At 43.8% G+C, this 13366-nt stretch overlaps 1 protein-coding gene across 1 annotated transcript; it reads right to left on the bottom strand.

Moving 5' to 3' along the window:
* Window positions 1-5762: 5762 nt before the first annotated feature.
* Window positions 5763-13360, bottom strand: FAM72A (family with sequence similarity 72 member A). The gene is made up of 4 exons (XM_057386384.1): window positions 13228-13360; window positions 11430-11507; window positions 9725-9849; window positions 5763-7191 (listed from the first exon to the last, which is right to left on the bottom strand). Exons 1-4 carry the CDS (start codon window positions 13290-13292, stop codon window positions 7097-7099), a joined length of 363 nt encoding a protein of 120 aa, XP_057242367.1. The 5' UTR covers window positions 13293-13360; the 3' UTR covers window positions 5763-7096.
* Window positions 13361-13366: the final 6 nt, after the last annotated feature.

The following is a 13366-nucleotide window of genomic DNA, read 5'->3' as shown; positions in this document are numbered from 1 at the left end:
AAAATTCACTTTATGGGGTAAAATTCCCATCCAACCTGGCGTCCAAGCAGAAATGGAGCAACCTTGTGGAAATCTTGTGGTGGCCTTTGCACAAGAGCAGATTGCTTCATTTTTTTTTTTTTTTTTTATTTTTTCTAATTTTTGAGGCTCTCATCAAAAACGAGCGGATGCTGCAGGAGCTTTCACAACCTCCCCTCAGCTGTGTCATTTCCATCTGCATTTTGAACCAAATCATTCTCTGCTTCTGCTGCCTTCGGGGAGCTCCCTGTGAGGAAAAACCTTTGGAATTGGGGGGGTCTGAAATCATCCCCGATCTGTGTCTGCTCACAAGAGAATAAATTGAGTTATCAGAGCTCTAAAGAGGTTTAAAAATATAATAATATAAAAAAATATGGTAATAATAAATAAAAATTAAATATAAAATATAAAAATATATAAAATATATTAAATAACAAATTTAAAGTATTAAATAATGTATTAAATAAATAACATTTAAATAACAGAAAATATTGAATATATTCTATATATTAAATAACATTATGAAATGATAAAATATCAAATATGATCAAATAAATACAAAATATTAAACATTAAATAATAGTAAATAAAAACACTAAAAATAATACATGAATAAAAATTTAAATACATAAAATAATAAGAATAAAAGAAATTGTAAATAATTGGAAAGTTGAAAATCTGGGAAGAACATGGATTTTGTGTTGAGCAGAGTGGCCAGAGGCACATTTTGATCGAACACCTGAGGTTTTAAGGTCCATCCTCACCCTGATTTGGGCACAGATCCCATCCRTGCTGTCCCCGAGTGGTTTTGGGGCCGGAGCTGCCTTTGTGGGGTTTTTAGTGAGGTTTGGCACCGCTCACCCCACGAGCTCAGCTCTTCCCTTGGCAGCGCTGCCGCAGGAGCTGTCTGGGTACATCCTGCAGGCACAGCAGGATCCCGGAGCTGATTCATCCTCCTCAAAACCTTGCCAGGCTCAGAGCTAAATCTGTGCTTTCAAAATTTCAACAAATAAATCAGAGCTGGAGGAGCAGCTCTGGTGAAAACCCCGAAGGTAAATGGGGTGGGAGCATTGTACCAGTGTGATTTGACCCTAAAACCGTGTGATTTGACCCTAAACCCGTGTGATTTGACCCTAAAACCCCTTTCTGGGTTTTTTTAGGCTGGGCAGGATGGAGCACAGGCTTGGCTCTGATGGAGAGACAGATGATGAGGCAAAAATCAGGTGAAAAATCTCTTTTTGATTTAACCCTTGTTAACCTGCCTTTGTGCCAGGAACTGTTGGATGTGCCAGGAGCAGCTTTTCTTTGTGGGAGTATCCCCAGAGCAGTTTTTGTTTTGGGGAAGATGATTTTTCTTTGTGGGGAAGATCCCCAGACCAGCTTTTCCCTGGAGAACATCCCCAGATCAGCTTTTTCTTTGTGTGAAAAATCCCCAGATCAGCTTTTCTTTGTGGGGAAGAGCCCCAGATCAGTTTTTCTTTGAGGAGAACATCCCCACATCAGTTTTTCTTTGTGGAAAATCCCCAGATCAGCTTTTCTTTGTGGGAATATAATTTTTCTTTGAGGAACATCCCCAAATCAGCTTTTCTTTAGGAGAAGATTCTCCAGACCAGCTTTTCTCTGGAGAACATCCCCAGATCAGGTTTTTTTTGGTTTTTTTTTTTTGGGCAAAAGATCCCCAGATCAGCTTTTCTTTGTGAAGAAGATCCCCACATCAGCTTTTCTTTAGGGGAAGATAATTTTTCTTTGTGGGGAAGAGCCCCAGACCAGTTTTCCTTTGGGGAAAGATCCCCAGACCAGTTTTTCTCTGGAGAACATCCCCAGATCAGCTTTTTTTCTGTGCAAAAGATCCCCAGACCAGCTTTTCTTTGAGGAGAAGATCCCCAGATCAGCTTTTCTCTGCAGAACATCCCCAGATCAGTTTTTCTTTGTGGAAAATCTCCAGATCAGCTTTTCTTTTGAAGAAGATAATTTTTCTTTGTGGGGAAGATCCCCAGATCAGCTTTTCTTTAGGAGAAGATCCCCAGACCAGTTTTCCTTTGGGGAAAGATCCCCAGACCAGTTTTTCTCTGGAGAACATCCCCAGATCATCTTTTTCTTTGTGAGAAAAATCCCCAGAACAGCTTTTCTTTAGGGGAAGATGCCCAGATCAGCTTTTCTCTGGAGAACATCCCCAGATCAGTTTTCCTTTGTGGAACATCCCCAGAACAGCTTTTCTTTAGGAGAAGATCACCAGATCAGCTTTTCTCTGCAAAAGATCCCCAAACCAGTTTTTCTTTGTGGGAAAGATCCCCAGATCAGCTTTCTTTAGGGAAAGATAATTTTTCCTTGTGGGGAAGATCCCCAGACCAGTTTTTCTCTGGAGAACATCCCCAGATCAGCTTTTCTTTGTGGGGAAGATAATTTTTCTTTGTGGAAGATCCCCAAATCAGCTTTTCTTTTTGGTGAAGAGCCCCTCAACACCTCCATTTCGGGTGTCACCTCCCGTGCCAGTGGGAATGTCCCCTCCCAGGCCACACCAATCCATCTGCCAGGCTGGTTTAAACCCAGCAGCTCCTGCCAGGGCACAGCGGGGAAAGCTCCAGGCTCAGCTTAAATCAACGCTTTCCTCCAGGAGAGGAGTGCAGGCAGAGAAATGAGAGAGGTGAAGGGTTTTTTTCTCTCAGCCTGGCTCCCTGTGAGGCTGCAGGGACTCATCCCCACTTTCCATGCAGCTGGAGAGAGTTTTGGGGTTTTGTGGGATCCCCCAATCCACCAAGCCGTCAGCAATCCCATAAAATCAGAAATGAAGCACCAGAGATTCGGGTTGGCTCCTGTTTGACCAGCTTCTTTGTGTTTTTTGGGATTTTTTTTCCCTCCCATTTTGCTGTCCATCCTTTGAGAAATGTGAGGTGGCGGCACCCAGGGACACTGCAGAGTTTTTTCACTTGGGGAATGCTTTCAAAAACCCCACAGACTGCAAACACCATCCAATACGCAGCAATGACCTCTCACTGCAAAGTAATTGGGTGTTTTGGAATAAATTATTATTTCTCTTCGCTCCCAGGAGCGTGGAGTGCCAGGGGGAGGAGCAGGAATTAAAAAAATGGCACAGAAATGGGAGGTTCTGGTTGTGCTTTAGGCCATGCTGGAAGAAGGAAGAAGATTTAATTTTTTTTTTTTTTTTTTTTTTTTTTTTTTTTTTGGTCCAAATTTTATTGAATATGCAGGGGTTTCAGTTTGTGTCTCACTGTGGCTTTTCCCCACCCCCTCCAGCTGATTTTGAGCACTGCAGGGCAGGAAATGCTCAGGCAACAATGACAGAGAGATCCCACAACTCCCTCTCACCTAAAAATCAAATCTCAGGGATCCTCAGAGCCTTTTGGAATTAAATCTCACTCAGGGATCCTCAGAGCCTTCTGAAATTCCATTTCCAAAAGTTTCCATCCAAACAAGTCTGTGACCCTGAGCCTACCAGTGTTGCACAAGATGTGAAAATCTGCCATGGGCACCRGGGCTGGGCTCCAGCAAAGCTCCCAGAGCCAGAAAATCTGGGGAATTGCAGAATCCCTGAGCTGGATCTGAAATTTGGGACCTTTTGCCTGGTGTTCAGTCCCTTCTGWACACTTTGAGCACTCTCCTTGGCTGCCTCGATGAGCCCAGGGAAAGCCTCAGGACGTTCTCGGTTTTCAGCCCCAGGTCATTCTTGGTTTTCAGCCTCAGGATGTTCTTGGTTTTCATTTTCAGCTTGGTTTTCAGCCTCAGGTTGTTTTTGGTTTTTTTCAGCCTCAGGTCATTCTTGGTTTCCAGCCCCAGGTCATTCTTGGTTTTCATTATCAGGTCATTCTTGGTTTTCAGCCTCAGGACTCTCTTGGTTTTCAGCTCCAGGTCATTCTTGGTTTTCATTTTCAGCTTGTTCTTGCTTTTCAGCCTCAAGATGTTCTTGGTTTTCATCCTCAGGTTGTTCTTGGTTTCCAGCCCCAGGATGTTCTTGGTTTTCAGCCTCAGGTCATTTTTGGTTTTCACCCCCAGGTCATTTTTGGTTTTCAGCCCCAGGTCATTCTTGCTTTTCAGCCTCAGGATGTTCTTGGTGTTTTTCATCCTCAGGTCATTCTTGGTTTTCATCCTCAGATCATTCTTGGTTTTCATTTTCAGCTTGTTCTTGGTTTTCAGCCTCAGGATGTTCTTGGTTTTCATTTTCAGCTTGTTCTTGGTTTTCAGCCTCAGGTTGTTTTTGGTTTTTTTTTCAGCCTCAGGTTGTTTTTGGTTTTCTTCAGCCTCAGGTCGTTCTTAGTTTTCAGCCCCAGGATGTTCTTGGTTTTCAGCTTCAGAACGTTCTTGGTTTTCATCCCCAGGTCATTCTTGGTTTTCATTTTCAGGTCATTCTTGGTTTTCAGCTTCAGGTTGTTCTTGGTTTTCATCCTCAGGTCATTCTTGGTTTTCATCCTCAGGTCATTCTTGCTTTTCAGCCTCAGGTTGTTCTTGGTTTTCATTTCCAGCTTGTTCTTGGTTTTCAGCCTCAGGTTGTTTTTGGTTTTTTTTCAGCCCCAGGTCGTTCTTGGTTTTCATCCTCAGGTCATTCTTGGTTTTCAGCCTCAGGATGTTCTTGGTTTTCAGCCTCGGGACGTTCTTGGTTTTCATTTTCAGGTCATTTTTGGTTTTCAGCTTCAGAACGGTCTTGATTTTTAGCCCCAGGTCATTCTTGGTTTTCAGTCTCAGGATGTTTTTGGTTTTCATCCTCAGGTCATTCTTGGTTTTCAGCTCCAGATTGTTCTTGATTTTCATCCTCAGGTCATTCTTGGTTTTCAGCCCCAGGTCATTCTTGGTTTTCAGCCCCAGGTCATTCTTGGTTTTCAGCCCTGTGGCTTTCGGGGCTGCCCAGCAGAAATCATCCAAATTTCTGTGAAATCCTCCCCAAATTTCTGTGAAATCCTCCCCAAAACAGGCAGCAGCTCCTCCTGCTCCTCCTGAGCACTGAGCTTTTAAATCCTGCAGATATTTCCATCCTGGCTGTGCCCATCATCTGTTTTAGTGTGATTTTATTTTTACACCAAAAACCAGAGAGAAAACCAAGCAGAGACCTGAGCTGGGTGTTTCCAACCCCTTTGGGTGGGGTGAAGTACCTGGGAGTGTTTCTTGATTTATTTTTGGGCCATTTTGGGGTTAAATCTGTCAATAACCATGGGGATCCTCAGAAAATAAACCCCAAACTGTGCACGAGGCACTGTGGCTTTAACACAAAGTGCTCAGTCAGATTTTTTTTTTAATTTCAGGTAGCTCTGGACATGATTGATGACTCTGGTGATGTTTGTGACAGCTGGGGAAATATGGGATGTTTGTATTTTGTGTACAATACCCACAACTTCTTTATTGTCAGTAAAAAAGGGTTGAACACCCTGAAAAGTTGGTGAATATTTGATTTCTGGCTGATGAGGTGAAGTATTTTAATTGTTTGAGCTGATTCATGGTGGAAATTCCAGTTCTCTGTGTAGAAATTGGGAGAAAAACCAGAATTATGGACAGGATGGGGAGGAATTCATGCTCTGCCCCAGCCCCAGAGAGGGTTTGGAGTGGTGAAGGTTAAAAATGACAAATGTTGGGCTGGCAGGAGGCAGAATCAGCTCTGAACTATTGTGTCACTTATGCAAAAACAATCAGATGTATTTTTAGCTCATGAATTCTGCTGGGAAAGAAAAAAAAAGTTGAGGTGTCACCTTGGCAGCTTAATGCTGCAGTCAKAAATGAGCACAGAAAGCTGGCAAAAATTGAAATATTGAATTAGGGAAGAGTTAACTCACACTGAGAAACTGTCAGGTTTCTCAACCTGAAATGATTTTATTTTTAGGTTGTCGAAACCAAATTCATAACACTCAAAACCTACTCATCCCACTCTTTTAATACAAGCTGCTGTTTYACTGTTTGGATTTTCTGATATCCATATTTATATTTCTATTTATCCATATTTATGACAGCCCTGAAGATTCCCGAGTCCAAAGCTTTTATTTTCCAAGCAGACACAACACAGGAATTGAAAACAAGACACGCACACAAAAATACACCAATGTACATTTAAACAATGCAGAAGAGGTAGTGCTGTTGATTAAGAAATATTTAATTAATATTTAATTAAGAAAATTCAGGTCTGTCTCCATTGCACCCCTTTCAAGGATCACAAGGGGCCACGGGGGGGTTTATTCAGTGTTAACCCAAATTTAAAAGTGGCCTCTGTTCTCTCATATGATTTTATCTCGATTTTTTTTTTTTTATTGGTGGCCCTTCAGGTGAGTAGCTGAAGGGGACTTAGCTCAGAAATTAAATATTATGGTTTGTTAACAGCTCAGAAAATGAGTTTTTAATTAATTATCTACAGGAAGCAAAACCTGTGCACCTTGGGATGGAAAGTTAGGCCTGAACACCAAATATTTGACTTGATTTTTTTTATTTTGCTCTATAAAGACCAAATTTCATGCCTGAGTTGTATTTTGGAGAAGGGAAAGAATATAATTAAAGTGGATGGGTTTTATTGCTGCCCTGAAGAAAAGCTCCAGTGTGACCTTGAAGTTCTGCTAAGAAAATTCAGAATTTAGCTTTTACCAGGGAGAAAAAAACCCAAACTTGATCTCTGTGGAGACAAAATCCTGAAAGGAATGAAAAATAAAAATGGGAAGGCTCTAAGAAACTCCCCAGGGGATATTTAGGAGCATCCTGAGATGCAGAAAAAATACAAAAGGCAAGAGATCACAGAGCCAGAGCACCTAAACTTTAATCTTTTTTAAACTCAGCTCTGCTGAGCTCTGATTATTCCCAAAGATTTTCCAAACCAAAAGCAGCCTGGAGATTTTGCTCTGTGCAAAGTGCTTTAGGGAAGAAGAAAAGGAGGATTATCAGCTGTGAGGTTTAAGAGTAAAAAGCAAAATAGATCTCAGCAAATGCACTTTTGCATTTCCAAGGTGTATCTTTGCTCAGGAGATGCACATCCAGGAGTCCAAACAATAAAAGAGGAAGATTTTTAGGGTTGTTCTSAATTTTTTCTGTTTTTTAAGCTCTGATGGTTCATCAGGTGGAATTAAATAAATCCAAACCAAGGAGGAAGGTGAATTTATCTGATRTATTCCTCCTCAGAGGTGCAGGATGTGTCTTCTTCTGAACCCTCCTCCAAATCTGGCAAATTGCCCCAGAGCAAAACATTCACACCTGATGGGAAGRAGACAAAGGAAAGGGGAAAAAAAAGATAAAAAAAAAGGTATTTTTGGACTGTGACCTTATTTTTAAGTGTCTATTTTGAGAGCAAATAATCCTTGAGAAACCTGGTGATAAATAAATCTATTTTCTGCTTTCCTTCAAAGGGATCTTGGCAGTGTTGTCATTTATTTTCAGCCCACAGAAATATTTATATCACCAATTCAGGCAGYTATTGATGACCCCTCCTGGCTGATTTATTTTGGAAATAAAATAAAGGCGAAGGTGATGCTGAGAGGTTTGGGTTGGGATAAATCCCCTCTGGTGCACTGGTTTGTACTGGTTTGTACTGGGCTGCAGAAAATCCCTGATTTCTGTCCCCAGAATGGGGAGGGAGAGATGAATTCCCACCCAAATTTTAATTTCCAGATCAGCAACAATTCCTCGTGCTCTGTGTCAGCTCCTTCCATGTGCTGGGACTACATTGGGATTTTAGGGTGGGGAATGGGGATTTTAGGGCTGGGAATGAGGATTTTAGGGTGCAGAACAAGGATTTTTGGGCACGGAGTGGGGATTTTAGGGTGGGAAATTGGGATTTTAGGATGAGGAATGGGGATTTTAGGGTGGGGAATGGGGATTTTAGGGTGGGAATGGGAATTTAGGGTGGAGAATGGGATTTTAGGATGGGGAACAGAATTTTAGGGCAGGGAAGGGGATTTTAGAGCGTGGAACAGAGATTTTAGGGTAGGGAATGGGATTTTAGGGTGGGAACAGAGATTTTAGGGTGGGAAATAAGGATTTTAGGGCGTGGAACGGGGATTTTAGGGTGGGAAATGGGGGTTTTAGGGTGGGAATTGGGATTTTAGGGTGGGAATGGGGATTTTAGGGAAGGGAACGGGGTTTTAGGGTGGGGAATGGGGATTTTAAGGGGGGAATTGCGATTTTAGGGTGAGGAACAGGGATTTTAGGGAGGGGAATGGGGATTTTAGGGTGGGAATGGGGATTTTAGGGCAGGGAACGGGGATTTTAGGGTAGGGAACAGGGATTTTAGGGTTGGGAAGGAGGATTTTAGGGTGGGAAATTGGATTTTAGGGTGAGGAAAGGGGATTTTAGGGTGGGGAATGGGGATTTTGGGGTGGGAATGGGGATTTTAGGATGAGGAATGGGGATTTTAGGATGGGGAACAGGGGAATTTAGGGTGGAAATTGGGATTTTAGGGCAGGGAACTGGGATTTTAGGGTGGGGAATGGGGATTTGAGGGTGAGGAATGGGAATTTAGGGTGGGCAACGGGGATTTAGGGTGGGAATTGGAATTTTAGGGTGGGGAAGGGGGATTTTAGGGTGGGGAACAGGATATTAGAGTGCAGAACAGAGATTTTCTGGTGAGGAATCAGGGTTTTAGGGTGGGGAATGGAGATTTTAGGGTGGGGAACGGGGTTTTAGGGTGGGGAACAGGAATTTTAGGGTGGGGAATTGGGATTTTAGGGCAGGGAACTGGGATTTTAGGGTGGGAAATGGGGATTTTAGGGTGGGTAACAGGGATCTTAGGGTAGGTAAAAGGAATTTAGGGTGGGGAAGGAGGATTTTAGAGTGGGGAATTGGGATTTTAGGGTGGGGAATAGGGATTTTAGGGTGGGGAATGGGGATTTTAGGGTGGGGAACAGGATATTAGAGTGCAGAACAGAGATTTTCTGGTGAGGAACCGGGCTTTTAGGGTGGGAATTGGGATTTTAGGGTGGGGAAGGGGATTTTAAGGTGGGGAATGGAGGTTTTAGGGTGGGAACGGGGATTTAGGGTGGGGAATGGGAATTTTAGGGCGCAGAACAAGGATTTTTGGGCACGGAAGGGGGATTTTAGGATGGGGAATGGAGATTTTAGGGTGGGGAATGGGGTTTTAGGGTGGGGAACAGGGATCTTAGGGTAGGGAATGGGAATTTTAGGCTGGGGAATGGGATTTTAGGATGGGGAACAGAATTTTAGGGTGGGGAACAGGAATTTTAGGGTGGGGAAGGAGGATTTGAGGGTGGGGAATGGAGATTTTAGGGTGGGGAACGGGGTTTTAGGGTGGGGAACAGGGATCTTAGGGTAGGGACAGGGAATTTTAGGGTGGGGAATGGGATTTTAGGATGGGGAACAGAATTTTAGGGTGGGGAAGGAGGATTTTAGGGTGGGGAATGGAGATTTTAGGGTGGGGAATGGGATTTTAGAGTGGGAAATTGGGATTTTAGTGTGGGGAACGGGGATTTTGGGGTGGGAATGGGGAATTTAGGGGTGGGAATGGGGATTTTAGGATGAGGAACAGGATATTAGAGTGCGGAACGGAGATTTTCTGGTGAGGAACGGGAATTTAGGGTTGGGAATGGGATTTTAGGATGCAGAATGGGGATTTTAAGGTAGGGAATGGGGATTTTAGGGTAGGGAAGGGGAATTTTAGGGTGGGGAACAGGGATTTTAGGGTAGAGAACTGGGATTTTAGGGTTGGGAATGGGATTTTACAGTGAGGAACGGGGATTTTAGGGGAAGGGAAGGCAGCAAACGTGTCCCTCACCAGAAGGGTCCAGCCTGTTGATGCCCAGCACAGCCTGGCTGTGGAACATCCAGAGGTGGCCGTTGTTGCAGGACAGCAGGCAGGGCTTGCAGGGATGGATCACGTGGTAGCCAACGACATTCCCGCTGGAAAAGCAGTTGGAATAACTTTTATATATTTTAAATATAACTTTAAATAATATAATTGGAATAATTTCCAGTAATAATTGGAAAATTGGATGTTTCCAGCTCCCATTAAACACCCCCAGTGCCAGATCATTGTGTAAATCTCCAGTTTCGATAGGAACAGGGTTAAACAAGAATCTTAAATATTTAGGGAACCTCTGTCAGGAGTAACAGAATATCTGAGTTTTAGATCTTTGGCACACACAGAGAAGTGTTTGGTAACCAAAATTGTGTAACCAGTGGGTAGTTTACACACCAACAGCTGCTGGTGGATTTCTTTATAGATTTTCTTTTGGAAGGATGGTGATTTCGATCAGCAAAGGAGCTGATCACACCCAAAATCCCCCTGCACACACACCGTGCACAGGAGAGTGTCAGAAGGAGGGATGGGACTGAGAATTTTGGAATGGGATGGGTAGGGAGGGGCCTTAAAGCTCATCCAGTGCCACCAAGGACACTTTCCACTGTCCCAAATTATTGAATCCTCATCAACTCTCCTAAATCAAAACCAAAACAATCATTTTTCTACTTTCACATGCTCTGATGAGATATTTCTGATACTCTAAAATATATTTCTCTATTTCTGTCTAAAATCCTAAGTATTTTGTCCCTATCACAACCCCCCATTGCTTAAATCAGAGAAAGGCAAAATAAAACAGATTATGGAGGGGAAAGAATCATCTCAGACAACAGCAAGCAATCCAAGAATTGTTGTTTTCACCCTTAAATATCAGACATTAATAAGGAGGATAAAAAGAACTTGGAGAACTTTAGCACCAGCATGTTCCATCTGCTCCAAACAACTCGATCTGCCAAGAGGATGTTCTGGAAATTAGAATATGAGTAAGAGCTCCTTATCACAGAGCTCTCCCCGTGTTGGGGCTGATGTTCAATCAACGCCTCAGGATTTTTTAATTTCTATATTTTCRTGTATTTTTGTACTTCTCCAGYGTACAGCACTAAAGCTTCTTTAGACAAAACAATTCCTCKCTGAGCTTGAAATCCAAGGGCACTTTGCTGYMTCAGAGCCCCAAAATRTGGAAACAACRGAGAATTGGGGGAGCAAATTGGRGTTGTTGGCATCATCASCTGAAGGTGKAATTGGAGAATTKGGGCYWRATATGTGAATGAGACAGAAMTGATAAAAGGGGAAGATCTCGTGAYTCAGGGTGAATTTTGGGTGCAGCCTSAGGAGGAGGCTTTGYCTGCCCTGAATGCACCAGCAAGCCTGGATTAAATTTATTTACTTTATTCTCTTCACTTTGGCCTCTGTTTTGGGTGATCTTTGTTTCAGGCATCACCCAAGGACCCAACCCTGACACATTGTCCCATTTCCACTGGGGATTCACACAAAATCACCCTGGCAGCCTGGCCCAGCAGCGCTGGGCTGAGTTTTCCTCCTCAGCAGCATTAAATCAGCACTGGGGGATGAGATTTGACACAATCTGTTTGCTCATCCCTCAACCCTGGCGCTGCAGGAGGTGACAACAAGGAGGTGACACAGRGCAGGGACGTGCCAGCATCTCCTGTTGTGCTCTCACCACTTCAAGCAGGCGATGTTCTTCAGTTTGCATTTGCAGATTTCTGTGAAGTAGCAGCTCCCGATGAAATCCACGGTTCTGGAGGAAGGAAAGATTGTACTGGTTTGTACTGGGCTGAAAACCAGATGTTTGGGGATGTGATTGCAGCTGCAGTGTGTCCAGAACACGGGGCTGAAGTGACAACCAAGGGATGTCACCACTGGTGCTGTGTGGTTTTAAACCTCCCGAGGCCACACGGTTCTACTTTCCTTTTGACCATACTTAGACAGAAACTTTCAAAAGAGAACCACGTGATATTGAGTGAGTATTAAAAATCCTCTTAAAACAGCCCAAAAAGCTTCTCTTGGTACTCAGAGGGAAACTTTAAAAAGAGACCCACGTGACATTGAGTGAGTATTAAAAATCCTCTTAAAACAGCCCAAAAAGCTTCCCTTGGTACTAAGAGGGAAACTTTAAAAAGCGACCCACGTGATATTGAGTGAGTATCAAAAATCCTCTTAAAACAGCCCAAAAATCAGGGCTTGCCTTGGTAATCAGAGGGAAACTTTCAAATGAGACCCATGTGACATTGCAGGAGTATCAAAAATCCTCTTAAAACAGCCCAAAAATCAGGGCTTCCCTTGGTACTCGGAGGGAAACTTTAAAAAGAGACCCATGTGACATTGAGTATTAAAAATCCTCTTAAAACAGCCCAAAAATCTTCCCTTGGTACTAAGAGGAAAACTTTAAAAAGAGACCCACGTGACATTGAGTGAGAATCAAAAATCTTCTTGAAACAGCCCAAAAAGCTTCTCTTGGTACTAAGAGGGAAACTTTAAAAAGAGACCCATGTGGCATTGAGTGAGTATTAAAAATCCTCTTAAAACAGCCCAAAAAGCTTCCCTTGGTACCCGGAAGGAAACTTTAGAAAAAAAGACCCACGTGACATTGAGTGAGTATCAAAAATCCTCTTAAAATAGCCCAAAAATCAGGGTTTGCCTTGGTAATCAGAGGGAAACTTTCAAAAGAGACCCATGTGACATTGAGTGAGTATTAAAAATCTTCCTAAAACCTTCCCTTGGTACTCAGTGGGAGACTTTAGAAAAAGACCCATGTGACATTGAGTGAGAATCAAAAATCTTCCTAAAACAGCCCAAAAAGCTTCCTTCAATACTGGGAGGCTCTGGGGCTCAGTGTGGCACTGTCAGAACCCCAAATTACAGACACAGCCCCGGCTCTGCCAAACCCCAGCWAAGGAACAGAACGCTCCCTCAGAGGTTGGGATGTTTCAACCCAAACCTTTGATTCCTTATCTCCTTTCCAGCCCGTCCTTTAGGATTACCATGTCATTTCACAATCTGATTTCCTTACTATTCAAATCTCKCTATGGGAAAGCGGCGCAGAGAGTCCTGGCGGCAGTGACAGATCAGGTTTGTTCTGTTTGTGCGGRTCTTTATTTCAAATTCTAATCTTTGCTTCGGAAAGGTGCAGGAGGAGCCTGAGCCATCCCTGCGGATGGATGGAATTGGAGTTTGGGTTTGCTCAGCCTCGCTCTTTGCCATCCCATTGAGGATTAAAGGGGTTGGGAAAGGCGCAGGAGGAGCCTGAGCCATCCCTGAGGATGGATGGAATTGGAGTTTGGGTTTGCCCAGCCTCGCTCTTTGCCATCCCATTGAGGATTCCCCGGTGTTGGAGATGTAGGGATGGGGTCACCGCGTTTTCCCGGTGACAGCGATGCTGAGACCCCTCCAGCAGGGTCACCCCGCTTGGGTCCCCATCCCCCTGTGGAATCCATCCTTTCCCCATTCCCGGCGCTTACCCCGAGGGCGGGATGTCGGTGGAGTAGAGATCGGTGTCGGTGTCCGCCAGCAGCACCGCCTGCATCCCCCGGGAGCTCAGCACCTGCCGGCAGAACCGGCAGCACAGCACCCGCACGCTCCGGTCCTCGAAGGTGCAGC

This window comes from Malurus melanocephalus, unplaced genomic scaffold, assembly GCF_030028575.1.
Source record: "Malurus melanocephalus ecotype Western Australia unplaced genomic scaffold, MMel_1.1 scaffold_959, whole genome shotgun sequence".
NCBI classification, from domain to species: domain Eukaryota; kingdom Metazoa; phylum Chordata; class Aves; order Passeriformes; family Maluridae; genus Malurus; species Malurus melanocephalus.
Note: the sequence above shows the minus strand (reverse complement) of the source record. Positions and strands in the feature narration are given on the sequence as shown.